General features: G+C 34.6%; 2 protein-coding genes and 1 pseudogene across 2 annotated transcripts; 2 read left to right on the top strand and 1 right to left on the bottom strand.

The window, feature by feature from the left end:
* The first annotated feature begins 637 nt into the window (after positions 1-637).
* Positions 638-2,875, top strand: LOC107958751 (rac-like GTP-binding protein ARAC7). The gene is made up of 8 exons (XM_016894600.2): positions 638-1,160; positions 1,282-1,369; positions 1,536-1,645; positions 1,873-1,936; positions 2,048-2,112; positions 2,212-2,277; positions 2,363-2,469; positions 2,666-2,875. Exons 1-8 carry the CDS (start codon positions 1,062-1,064, stop codon positions 2,694-2,696), a joined length of 630 nt encoding a protein of 209 aa, XP_016750089.1. The 5' UTR covers positions 638-1,061; the 3' UTR covers positions 2,697-2,875.
* Positions 2,876-3,958: 1,083 nt separating this feature from the next.
* Positions 3,959-6,624, top strand: LOC107958753 (cyclin-dependent kinase F-1-like; annotated as a pseudogene).
* A 489-nt stretch (positions 6,625-7,113) lies between these two features.
* On the bottom strand, positions 7,114-12,729 carry LOC107958752 (probable plastidic glucose transporter 2). Its single transcript, XM_041112837.1, is given in 14 exon segments — positions 7,114-7,629; positions 7,788-7,902; positions 8,307-8,395; positions 8,833-8,906; positions 8,997-9,140; positions 9,269-9,422; positions 9,750-9,843; positions 9,919-10,081; positions 10,155-10,210; positions 10,718-10,850; positions 10,930-10,997; positions 11,136-11,247; positions 11,591-11,750; positions 12,417-12,729. Coding segments are annotated over 13 exon segments (1,479 nt in total). The 5' UTR covers positions 11,685-11,750; positions 12,417-12,729; the 3' UTR covers positions 7,114-7,446.
* Between the last annotated feature and the right edge of the window lie 1,011 nt (positions 12,730-13,740).

The raw sequence follows: 13,740 nt of genomic DNA, 5'->3' as shown, positions 1-13,740 counted from the left end.
TTCATAAGATTTTCCTATCATATAAATTTTCAAGCAAAAATATTGAAATAAATTTCTCTTTAAATCGGATCTATAGTTACGAAACCATTGTTCCGATAACTTTGAATTTAGGCCATTACAATTTTAATAACATTTTCAATTATGTTAATAGATCTTATTCGAATTGTTCCTTTTCTATTTATATTAGTATTTTCTATAGAGATTATTATGTCCGCAATAGTGTCTTTACTCATGGTAAATTAAAATTTATTGTTGCTCTCAAATTTGGATATAACCATATGATGTTTGGATAATTTATGGAATAAAAGCTATAAAGATATCACAATTAATTGAGTCAAATTTTTTTTTTATTTAATTTATAATTAATTTTATTTTTTTATAAAATAAAAAAATAGGTTTAAGAAATAAAAATAACTTCTTCTACTGCTTTAGAACTCTTGAGGTTCACAACGATAGGTTTAGTTTCAATAAAGTTAAAAACAATAGTAACATAACATTAATTATCATAATTATAAGATAAAAAATTTCACCATGCCACAACTAGAGCGAGTAATTTAACTGCGGTTTTGTTGCTTGACTCGGAGACCAATGGATCTAAAACTTATCATTTAAAAACAAAATAGAAATCTGTTCCATTGTTATCAAAATACTACAACTGCTTCTGCCTTTTAGTAATAAAATAATAATGCCAAAAAAAAAAAACAACCAAAGCTGGAAACCAACAATGAGAAAAAAAAGGGCTCAACCGAAGGAACTACCCGTTTGAGAGAGGGCCCCCATTTAATTTTTATTTTCCTGCATTTCAAAAAATTTATCTGTTTGCATATTTGAAATCTATCGATATAGACGATAAAGTGCTGCAACTCCATTGACTACAAATGATACTTCCTTCATAAGCCAATCTTCTTTTTCTCTTTTTAATTACTTTTTTTTCCTTGAAATTACAACAGCTATACATTTAAAAAGAACCCTTTCTTGCTCCTCGTTTAACTTTGCCTCAACTTTTTATATATATTGCTGCTCTAGTGTTCAAGTTGGGGAAGGTTTTTAAGAACAGCAGCATGAGTGCTTCAAAGTTCATTAAATGTGTGACAGTTGGGGATGGAGCTGTTGGCAAAACCTGTATGCTCATTTGCTACACTAGCAACAAGTTCCCAACTGTAAGTTCTTTTTTAGGCCATTTATGTGCTTTGGAGTTGCTTTACTACTAGGGTTTTTTTGAAACTCGGAAAGGGTCCTCTCATGAATTTAGAGTAATAGAGTTGTTTTTTTCTTTGTCAGGATTATATACCAACAGTGTTTGACAATTTCAGTGCTAATGTGGCTGTGGATGGGAGCATTGTTAATTTGGGTTTATGGGATACTGCAGGTATTCTGGGCTTTCTTGTGTTAAAAAAAGTTGAGGTTTTTTTTTTTGGAAGAAGAAAAAAAAAGAGGTCTTGTTTGCTGCTTGTTGGGTTCTTTTTTTAATTGAAGATTTGATGGGGTTTATTTGATGTTCCATTTCTGACTGATTTTCTGTTCTTCATTTAAAGGTCAAGAGGATTATTGCAGGCTAAGACCACTGAGTTACCGAGGTGCAGACATATTTGTGTTGGCTTTCTCATTAATTAGCAGAGCAAGCTATGAAAATGTTCTCAAGAAGGTAACTTTCATCAAATGCCAACCAATAGTTTCTCCTTTTAGCTCTTCAAATAAAACAGTCGTGTGGATTGAACCACAAATGGAGTGACAAGCGACTTATGGTCAAGTCTTAGAATAAAACATTCTCAAAGGAGTCTTTGATGAATCAAATAGCATTCGGTCACGAAGATCTGTTTTAGTTTGTTTTATCCAATATAATCCTAAACCATCTATTTCATTTGTCCACAGTGGATGCCGGAATTGCGTAGATTTGCTCCAAACGTTCCGATTGTTCTGGTTGGAACAAAGCTAGGTAGACAGCTATTTTGAAACTTTGATCATAATGAGGCTCTGCAGTTAAGTACGTTTGAATAGATGAATTTCATGAATAACATCGATTAATGTTTCCTTCCTTCAATATCAGATCTTCGGGACGATAGAGCTTATCTTGCCGATCAAATGGGGTCTAATATCATAACGTCTGCTCAGGTATGGATGCATTTCTTAGCTTTGTTTGAAATTCGTTTGCGGATACTATTCGCCTTTTTGGCACGAATAGAAGTGGCTTATTCGGACCTTGCTACACAGGGAGAGGAACTGAGAAAACAAATTGGTGCAGCAGCTTACATAGAATGCAGTTCCAAGACTCAGCAGGTTAATTCAATGTCATTATATGAAAGGTTTGCACCGTATTACTTCATCTCAACGAACATAACTTGATCTTTGTCGACTGTTTCAGAATGTGAAAGCCGTTTTTGATACTGCGATCAAGGTTGTTCTTCAACCACCAAGGAGGAAAGAGGTAGCGAGGAAGAAAAGACGCCGAAGGTCCGGCTGTTCAATCATGTAAGTAGCTCATTTATCTTCTTATTCAGTACCCTACGCTATTACACTCATCTAAGGCATCCCCTATTGTCAAAGTAACCATTGGTGAAGGGAATCAACCCGAATAAAGGTCATTACGATCTTTTCAACGTAACCGATGTGGAATCGGACACCACTTAGCCAATGCTTCACTATACTTATCCGTTGGCTATTGCAGGAGTTTGGTTTGTGGAGGATGTGATGCATGATCATGGAGATGGCAGTTGTGGATTGCTAATCCTCAACAGGGAAATTAATGGGAGTGCATGACAGAGGGAATTGTTCATTCTCTCATGAATTATGATTAGTGTATTGCTTTCTGTCTTCTTTTGTAGTTTCTGTTGAAATATGTTTGTTTAATGTAATTTTTTTACCTTTGGTTAAGTTATATTCAATCTCCTTTTTGTTGCAGTCTTAATTAAATATTGTAAAATTTGGGGACATTATTAAAACCACTAACTTATGAGTTTGAATCTAAAGAAAATCAAGACGCAAACATGAACCAGGTTTATAAGACTCATTTAAAATGGTTCAATTGTCTCCCTATTAGGCAATAAACAACGATACAATGGGATTTTGAGGACAATGACTGAATACTTGGGGAAGTAGATGGGTTCATAATTATATTTTACCCAACATTTCACTCCACATTTTTCAGAAAAAAAAAATATAAAACCACCCCAAACTATAGATATTATTTGATTATGTTTCATTTTTCATGTAATTTTTTTATTAACTTTTCTAATATTAAAAAAAGTGAAGGTTATTTAGAGATCGGATTAACTCTTTGTTTCTTTTTTAATTATATTCCTAGATATTCAACTATGAGTAAATTTCTTTTTTAGTTCAACTATAAAAAAGTTACAAAATTATTTAACTATTTAATTTATCTTTTTTTTGATTACTTGACTAATGGTGAAAGCTTTTAAAATTAGCATAATAACAACTTTAACCCTCAATAAATTATGTCAATTTAGTCTTTGTGACATTGAGGGTTAATTTAAAAAAAATGAAAAACGATGAAAATTATAATCTTGAGTATTTTCAATTTTTGTATAATTTTAATTAAATTTAGTTGGTAAATTTATTTTTTTAGCTTTTTAGGTGAAAAGATCACAAATAAAAAAACAAATTGCATAATACATAAATGTTGATGGTTAGAGTTTTTATAATTAAGATTAAATTAATATAATGAGTAGATGTTAAAGGTTAAAATTGCTATTATGCCAATTTTAAAAGATTCTGGAAGATGACAAAAAAAATTGAAAAATTAAGTGATATTTTGTAACTTTTTAAATTTAAATAACAAAATATAAATTTACTAATAATTAATTAAAAAATATTTTTTACTAACAATTTAACTTACTACTAATGTTGTTTAGCCCTGTTTTTTCAAATGGGCATTTGGCCCGTAGCTAGAAGGCGGGTGAATTAAATGGTAGCTGATGGAACTTTTTTCTTTAACGGCGTCGTTTCTTTAAACTACTCACGTACACAAACATCAACAGAAACAAAGAACCTTAAAAAGAATATGCAGAGCTCGGAAGAATCATCGGACGAAGAAAGAAAAATGGAAGATCCATTACCAACAAGCTGGAGCATTCACACGCGATCCCAGATTATAGCCAAGTACGTGATCATGGAGCGCGTCGGTTCAGGCACGTATGCCGATGTCTACAGGGCGCGTCGACTCTCCGACAACCTCATTGTCGCCCTCAAGGAAGCCCACGACTATCAATCGGGTTTCCGAGAAATCGAGGCCTTACAATTACTCCAGAACTGTCCCAACATCGTTGTCATGCACGAGTACTTTTGGCGGGCAGACGAGGATGCCGTGCTCGTATTAGAGTTCTTGAGAACCGATTTAGCGGCTGTTATTGAAGAAGCCAAGAAGAAGGAAAGTGGGGTCCCAGTCGGAGAAGTTAAAAGATGGATGCTTCAGATTCTACGTGGGATTGACGCTTGTCATCGGAATATGATCGTTCATCGGGATTTGAAGCCTGGGAATTTGTTGGTTTCTGATGATGGGGTTCTTAAGTTAGCTGATTTTGGCCAGGTAAATTTCATTGTTTGATTTTTGGTTCTTGATCATTTAACTGGTTTTCCTGGTGGAGCCTATGACTCTATGAGTCGAGATGTATTTAGATTGCAGGATGATCTTGGATTCAGTTTTTTTTTTCTCTATTGCAAAGCTTGCCTTATTTTAATGGCTACCGTCGCAGGTGTATGAACTATGAACGCGAATTTTCAGCAAGCTTATAAACCCGCTCATGGAGCTTTTGAACTCCACTGCCACTATCACTGTTTAGAATACTAGTCTAATTTTCTTAGACTATGTCTATTCTTTAGTTCTTTTAGCCGATGCTTGAAATCATGAGCTCAAATTGATTTGATAGTGAAGTTAGGAGGAAGAAAATGTTGATTCTTTAGGTGGGATTCGTCCAATTACTGCATTCTGGGTGTTCCTTTGAATTAAAATGCTGCATTTTTAATGTTAGATTAGTTGATGGCATTTGCATCAATTAGAGGTGTTGATGCTAAATTCTAATAAACCATTTATTTATTTCCGATTTGAGTTACGATAGTATATCATTTGGGGGTCCTGTTGGTTTCCTGATGATTACGGGAAAGCTGGACAAATAGGCCCCATGCATTATCAGAAAATGAACTTTTTTCAAAATTGGAGTCAATAAACAGTTTGTACAAACACAGGCCGTAAAGATTTTGCATCAATGTCTTTGTTTTGATTGTGAGTAGCAGCATCCTGTAGTTTCATTTCTGTGAAATTTGCCCTGGTCCCCATTGTGCGCATCGTTCACGTTCTTACTTTTCGGACCGTGTACATTCAAAAGAATGATATACCCAATGAAATAAAAGAGTTGAGATTTTTCCGCATCAGCTTATCAATGGTTAATTCCAGTCGCTGATTTCGAGTTGTCAGTCGTGTTTGCATGTGGTTAGCATGTTTCTTTTTGCTAATTATAGTCTACAAAAGAACTGTTCAATATTTGTTGTGCTTTTCATCTTCTATGATCTTTGTGGCTCTATTTTCAGGCAAGGATACTGATGAATATGGAGCCTGGATTTACCTGGAAAACATGGTTTCGGCAGTACACAGGATACCCGGAAAACATCTCTCCATCATTAGATGCTGCCCAGGAAGCAGACGATTTACCTAATCGAGGATATAATAAGCGAGTGGAGGAAGATATGAATAAAGAAGAAGTTTTTGGACAGTTAGTTGAGCTCAAGGCTAAACAACACGCCGTGGACGGACTGACAAAGCATCAAATATTAATGATCCTTTCAAGAGTTCTTACTCGTATGAAGCTGAAGAAGGGGATGACAGAAAAGGTTATCTCACATCTTGTGTTGGCACTCGCTGGTTTAGAGCCCCTGAACTACTCTATGGATCGACGGGTTATGGCGTGGAGGTGGATTTGTGGTCACTGGGTTGCATTTTTTCAGAGCTTCTAACCCTTAAGCCCCTTTTCCCTCGGGTTTCTGACATTGATCAGCTCAGCAAAATCATCGATAGTTTGGGAACTTGACTGAAAAAGTCTGGCCGAGCTGTTCGAAACTTCCCAATAACAAAACAGTGTCTTTCACCAAGATAGAGAACCCAACTGGTTTAGAAGCCTGCTTACCCAACCCGGTCACTGGGTGCAATCTCTCTTGTCAAAAGACTAGTTTGTTACGACCCAGCTATAGAGCTACTGCAATGGAACTTCTCAATGACAAGTACTTCAATGAACAACCTCTTCCTCTTCCAATTTGTGAGGTGAATGTTCCCCTTGCAACGAATGGCCATGATGAAGATCCACCTGGTGGGTGGAATAATTATGATGGCATGGGTTCCGACTTGGACGGCCCTGTTAATGTCTAGAACACCAGCAGTGGTTTTTCCATACAATTCCCTTGAGCCTGGTCTGTATTCAGGTATTGTGAATGCTTTTTTTTTTTTCTTTGTTTTTCCATTTTGTTTAAAGGCATAGCTAAAATCAGCAACTAGGAAGCTGAGAAATCATTAATCTGTCAGACTTGCTTGGCTCTGTATCAAACCGACTTGTGTACACTTCGTTCATTGTGAAAACATGGATTTTATAGTTGTGAAATTTTCATGTTCTTTTTTATTAAGGTTATTTGATAACAGCCATAGTTCTCATTCCATTTTCTAAAAATTCTATCTTTCTAGTTAATGCTGCCATGATAAATAGCCAATTGGTAATGTACCAAAAAGACAATACAGGCAACTGGTCATTAACCAATACATTTTTTTTGCCAAACAGCAACCAAAACTTGGCAATTGTTAAAGGAGTACGGGTAAAAAGATTAGGGATAAAATTACACATAAACATGGTGACATGATCACTTTAATTTACTTTGTGATATCATTTTATGTATACTAATTGCATATAAATAGTCATATTTTGCTAAACATAAAAATAGTAAAATTTAATTAAGCGATTGTGCTTTTGTAAAGTAATATATATATTGCTATGATTTCAACTTCTAGGCTGAAAAGTCGAGGCAAAAATGGTAAACCGTGGTGCTACCTTAAGTCAAATAAAGAGAACTATAAAGATTCAAAACAAATGACCCATAGCCCGAATTAGGAAATAGAGAGCTCATCTAATATATCATTTCATATTAGCCCGAATGAATTAAGGACCAAATATGGATATACAATATACTTCATGCATGTCAAACACTCGCATGAATACCTAAAGTTGGTTGCATGAGATCAAAATATCTGCTCTTCAAATTTATATTTGATCTGCATATATAAATTCATTTGATCAAGTCAGAAGGAATTATCTACACTCACATGTACTGACATCGTCACACTCACATGTACTGACACATGTGTGGTGGTTATTGGTTATTATTCTTAGCTCTATAAAAGTAAGATAAAAAATTGAATTGCAAAAAATAAATTTGGGAGATAATGTACCAACTCTATTCTGGTGGGAGAAGAGCAATCTCTATTTCTTGAAGTGATTTTCCTTTGGTCTCCATTACGTTCTTTTTAACAAAGATCACAGCCATCATGCAAACGCTGGCGAAAATCGAGTATAAGAGCTGTGGACCGAGTTGCTCCAGCAAGCGCAGGAAGAGCAAACCAACGAAGAAATTGATTACCTAAAGAGCAATGTAAAAGCAACCAAGAAAAAGAACATCAGAAGATAGCAATAAGACTAATAGTTTCATATCCTAGCTTGCGGAGCTGCGAAAGCTGTCACAATCTCTTCGGACAAATGATATAGAAGAGAAAGAGAAAGAAAAAAGGAGAAAATTACCCAGTGCACTGACATACAGAACGCCATAGCTTTTGCCCGGATTCGATTTAGGAAAATTTCAGGTAGGAGGAGACCTGGAACAGGACCAGCTCCCAGTGCAAATGTTAAGACGAACCTGCATGTTGTAATCCATATCCGGAAATCAAATCTCTCTTGCCTTCCAGCAATCAATGCTGACATTTGTCATAGGCAATTTATAGTTTTCCACAATGAATAGCATGATCAATTACTAAAAGTTCTGCCTCAGTGGTTGATAGTGAGCAGTTATAAAAAAGACTAATATTAGATATATTGGTAATCTTTTCATCATTTTCAAGCCATCAATTCCACTTCTAGTTTGCTGCTTATTCCAATGGTCAGGATCTCAGGTTCGAGAACCCAAACACAATGAACTTACAACCAAGATTTTCAACTTATACAAAATTTGAATACTTTCTCCATCCATATAAATCCTAGGTGTTCAGAGATTTTTTTACAAAAAAAAAAAACAAAAAGCATATAAATTACAGCAATACTTACATTAGCATGCCACCAACTGATAGGTATAAAGATCCAGAGCCTGACACGTAAGAATTTGCCGCAGCAACTTGAAGGACCATTGACATAGTCTGAGTAAATTAAATTAAAAAAATAAAGTCAGAATTTATAAATAAATTTTCATTCTTCCATTCAAGAAAAGAAAAATAATATTTGTTTTTAGCTGAGCCATGCATAAAATGGTGATAGCAGTGGAATTTAAAACCATAGTTCCCAAATCCTTGCTATGATCAATATACTAGCTTCTTTAACAAAACAGAAATCAATTTCGTTCCATCTCAAACAAGAGATGACATGGAATAATTTAACCCAGGGGTGCTCTGGGCACAGAAGAAAAAAGATTGACCCATTGTAAAGCATTACGGGATGTAAATTCTAATTTACGTCAGGAAGAAATATGCCTTTCTTTTCTTCATTTTTGTCGATACAAGTCATATGTAGCACTCCTTGAATACTACTAATAAATGAAAGGGCTTTCGATGAGAAAATCAGTAACACTGTAAATTACCATGCCAAAGAAGCTCCACAGAAGAAGCAGCTTCCTTCCAAGTTTATCCATTAAAAGCATGGCAACGATAGATCCTATTATGAAGGAAAAATCATGCATCAAGAGACGGACCAAAATACCATAATAGAACGTGGTCAAGAAAGCCATCAAAGAGCAAAGTATACCTGTTAAATTTGCTACTCCTATCAATGCATTTGCAACATCCGATGGTACTCTAGCACTTTTAAATACCGACGAAGAGAAATAAAACACGGCATTTATACCAGATAGCTGTTGTAAAGCAAATAGGGTTGACCCAATATAAACAACTGCAAAAGGAGAACATGAATAACAAAACCCAAAAGGAAAGAAGCAAAGCAGAACAGGAAGCAACAGCTGTAGACCCCAAAAATACTTGGCATTTTTTAAAGCATAGCAAGAAATGGTAAATATCTACCTCTAAAATGGCGGCCACGGAGCAACTCTGAAAGTTTCACGGTATCTGCTTCATCCCCCCTGTCCAATTTGGATAATTCTAACATGGCATATTTGACATGTGATCCACCTAAAAGCCTCTCAAACTCTGCTTCAGCTTCAGCACTTCTACCTTTCTGATGACACAACCAGGATAGCATAATAATTTTACTTCAGCATGAGCTTTAATAAACTAAATATCTGTTTCTATCGCATGTGATTACATGTTAGAGGTGATGGGCACATCTTCAAAAATTTTCCATAGAAGAATGAGTACAGTATATGGAAAAGTTGAAAGAATAAAAATAGCATGACAGAAAGGGTCCAATGAAAGTTGGTAGTGATTCTAACCAATAAATTGCATCTATAAAAGTGAGAAGCAACACACATACAGGAAGACATTAAAAACTACATATTCAGACATAAAATCAGATATTACAATACATGCAAACCAGAGAGCAAACCTTGTATAACCAATGTGGACTTTCAGCACAAAATATCATAGCAAATGCAAGTATCCCAGCAGGAACTGTTGAGACCCAAAAACAAATGCGCCACCTGAGCAAATTATGCAAAATAAGTCTGACAAGAAACATATAACAGATACTGTGATACCTAGAGCATGATTCGTACCAGCCAGCAATTTCTCTGACGGGGATACCGATAAACAGAGCCCCCATAAGTCCCAGACAAGTTGCAATCTGGATGAAGCTTCCATAAGTTCCCCTTAAAGAAGCAGGGGAAACCTAAATTGAGTACATAAAATCAGATGACAAAGAGCAAATTAGATTCATGCAAGAATAAAGTATGCTATATATTCAATGATGGTAAAAAAAAGATATATCAATTCAATGGTGACCAATTCCTATCAGTCCCAACTAAGAACCTTCCAATGAGCATACCCGCCAAAGTTCTTGTTGTTGCACTAAAGCGAAATTTGTTTGTCAGAGTCCTATCTTATAAATTCAAATTTATGAAGTGAAACAGAAAGAAAAGAATTGTATGGAGAACACAGCACGTAAACAAAAGATTATAAAGACAATAAAAGGTTCTCCAATCAACACATATATTAACTAGTTTAAAACATGATCTCTCCACAAACAAGGCTTTAGAAGAAATAACTATAGCAGGTCAAAACAGAAGAAAAGGTCTACCAATCAAGGTCCTAGGCTACTAGCTATTCTTACTTTATCAAGATGGTAAATTTGTTGTCAAACATAATTTTGTCTCAAGGGTAAAATTTTATATCTAATCCATCTTCTTTGAGAATAAAAAAGTAACTAATGTCACTATAACAAACTAAAACGAATAGTCCATAAAAAAGTGGGTGTCAAATTTAAACCAAAATCTATTGTTGCAGTATTAGGGTATAAAATACAGGGCATAGCTTGAAAACGATTCATTTAAGCATTTCATTGGCAATGTATATCACCTTGTAGCAGCACCAATAATCATAGGAAGAGCACACAACTGAAATGCCCTACGACGCCCGGCACTATCAGCAATCCAACCACTGAACAAAGATCCAATAAAGGCACCACCCAAACAAGTACTCACCACCAGACCTAAATTTAACATGTCGTAATAAGTCTAGGCTCCAGATGCAGAAGTGAGGAAAAAAATGGAAAGGAAAAAAAATGTCACCTTCAGCCAGTGTATTGCCCCTGAAACCTAAATCTATAGAGATGCTTTCAAGCGGTTCATTAACAACCCTGTATAAAATGGCTACATGCAAACCCTAAACATCTAATATTGCTGTGAGAACAATAATAATAATAATAATAATAATAATAATAAAAAAAGCAAAATAAGGAAGATATGAAGATGACAGTTTAAGATAGCACACAAACCCAAGATGGTAGCCAAATAGGAGTGAAGATATGGTCGCAACTACTACATGCGGAAAGGAAAGCAACCATGAAGGATTTGTAGTCCCCACGTCCATGCTGTTCTGTAAGAGAGCTAAACAAACACAAAAGTTAAGCATAGAAGTATCTTAAAGTTACTTGAAAGCTGATAATAATCTAAAAGAAGTTATTGAAGCAACATCTGATTTTCCAATTGTGGATAACTGAATGCAAATTTATGAAGAGTAAATTGAAAAAGAAGAACAAAAAAAATTCCAAAATCTTTCCATTGGTTAACATTTTTCCGTACACAAATTTCGAAAGGACCTATCTCAAGGGAACAATACCGTCAAGCACTTCAGGCAATTAGAATCGAACTCAAGTTGGTTCTGGGTCTAACAACTCCACAAACATGGCTATGCAGAGACCCTCAGCTTGTCTATCATAAATAACTTTACCTGAATTCTCTTCTACATCATCAACTAGAGTTGAATGATCTCTTGATGGCATCCTCTTGTACATTGAGAATGCTTCACGGTGACGACCCCACATCCCAAACTATAGCAGCCAGCTCCGGCCTTCTGTCGCTCAAACTTGCGTATATTTGTAAAGATCGTCCTGGCACATTGCATGTTGCGATAAGTTAGCATTTTAACATGAAAAATTAATTTCCTTCATCATTACATAACATTAACATAAAAATCTCTGTTTATTTTCCCCTATAGAACTCTCATCTAAAAGTAAAACAGATTCAAGCTCAACATCTTGTAATTTATTTTGAACACTCAAACAAATTCAACAAAATCATCAACCAAATCGATCAATATGCTAAAATTAGACGTTTAGATTGCACTTGCATATTGCGTAAATAAAAAGCAAACAATTCTTTGTTGGCATCATAATAATAACAAAAAAATGATCTTACTCCGATTTCAATTAATTTGACACCAGAAATTTAAATTGGCACCAAAAACCTTAAAACTAGGCTAACTTCCACCATTACGTTAAAACGCTCACTTCATTTTTCTCTTTCCTTTGAATTTTTCTAAACAATCACACGGAAGGAAAAGGAAAAACAGAGGATCTCTAAATTAGATAAAACTAAAACTATTAAATTAAAATAAATCACCTTCAAATCAATACAAATACAATCAACATTCATTAAAAGAAAATTCAAATTACAGCAGAAACCGCACAAAGAAATGCTAGTCGTAAAAAAGGAATCAAACGAAGATGAACGCTAAACAAGCTAATATTCGATCAAAAAGCTAAAATTTAATCCACCTTGCTTAAGATGATTTGATAGATCTACCGTATGTAATCGTCCAAGAATTTTGATGACACTTTTACTGTAAGGTACAGAAATTTCGCGAAAAAAGAGACAGAGCTTCCAGTTATTTATAAATAAATAAAAACGTAAAGAAGAAAAAAGAAGGTCTACGAGCTATCGTGCGCCGGGGGAGGAGGTTTGTGATTGTGATGAGTGGGACTGAGGGGAAGGAAGAAGGTTTCTCGTAATTAAAGAAACAGAGCACAGGCATTAGTTTTTCTCTTTTTCTAGAAAAAATGAACTGAATTAAAGCACAATACGATACTTAATTAAAGCTATTTTTTGGTTTAATTAAAATTAAAAAGTTAATCAACTTAATTATTAGCCGCTAAAAAACAAATTAAAGTTTCGAAATAAACGTGATTCCAGGGGTTGGGGGAGTTTGATTCGGTGACGACACCTGTCTTAAAATGGAAAGTGACAGGTTGCTGGAAGAAGATGAAGATTGGGGTAACTTGGACATTTCGTGTATGGGAATTTCTAGTTTTTCACGGTCATTGGAGAAGAAAGGTGGCGATACTATAGACATTTTGAATTATTATTCCAGCAATAAAGAAGACCGTGGGTAAAACGTCGTTCCTTAAGGTATGGTGGTTTAATATTTTTGTCCTTTATATATCAAATACCTGTCACGTGATCTGAGGGGGAAAAAGAACTGTCACATGAGGGTTGGTGCTTGGGACAAAATATTTTTCATGTTGGATTGTTTATAATTTTAATTTTTTTCTTTTGTCAAACTGCAACATTTATTTATTTAAAAAAAAACTGCCATATTCATTGCAGGACCCAACAATTACACGGCAAGCATTATTGCAAGCTCATGTGAAGGAGAAAAATCCGGTCATAGAATACCCAATTTTAGCTTGTTTAACAATTCAATTTGCAATTGTATTACCGTTTCAACCAATGCAAGCAAATCAAGAACAAAATTCGCATAATATCCTATTTGATAACAAACGTATTCCAAGAGGTAGATGGTAAAGATGAATTAAGTTGATTTATAATATTATCGTAATCTAATTCAAAATAAGATCAATTTTTGCTTTTAGTTTATGTATAAATCATCCGAGTATCAAAAAATTTTATAATCTCAATAAATATTACATCAAATCGCTTAATTCATACCTTTTAATTTTGAAAGATTTTATCAAATCTAAACTTTTCCAAACACAGACCAAATAATACATAATAATAATTATTATCAAAGAAAATTAAAAGACCAATAAGCAAAGGGATGAAACAATTTCTAAAAGATGTAAAGTTATGAATAACATTATG

This window comes from Gossypium hirsutum, chromosome A05 (assembly GCF_007990345.1).
Source record: "Gossypium hirsutum isolate 1008001.06 chromosome A05, Gossypium_hirsutum_v2.1, whole genome shotgun sequence".
Lineage (NCBI taxonomy): Eukaryota > Viridiplantae > Streptophyta > Magnoliopsida > Malvales > Malvaceae > Gossypium > Gossypium hirsutum.
The sequence above is the reverse complement of the archived record's forward strand: the minus strand, read 5'-3'. Positions and strand labels throughout refer to the sequence as shown.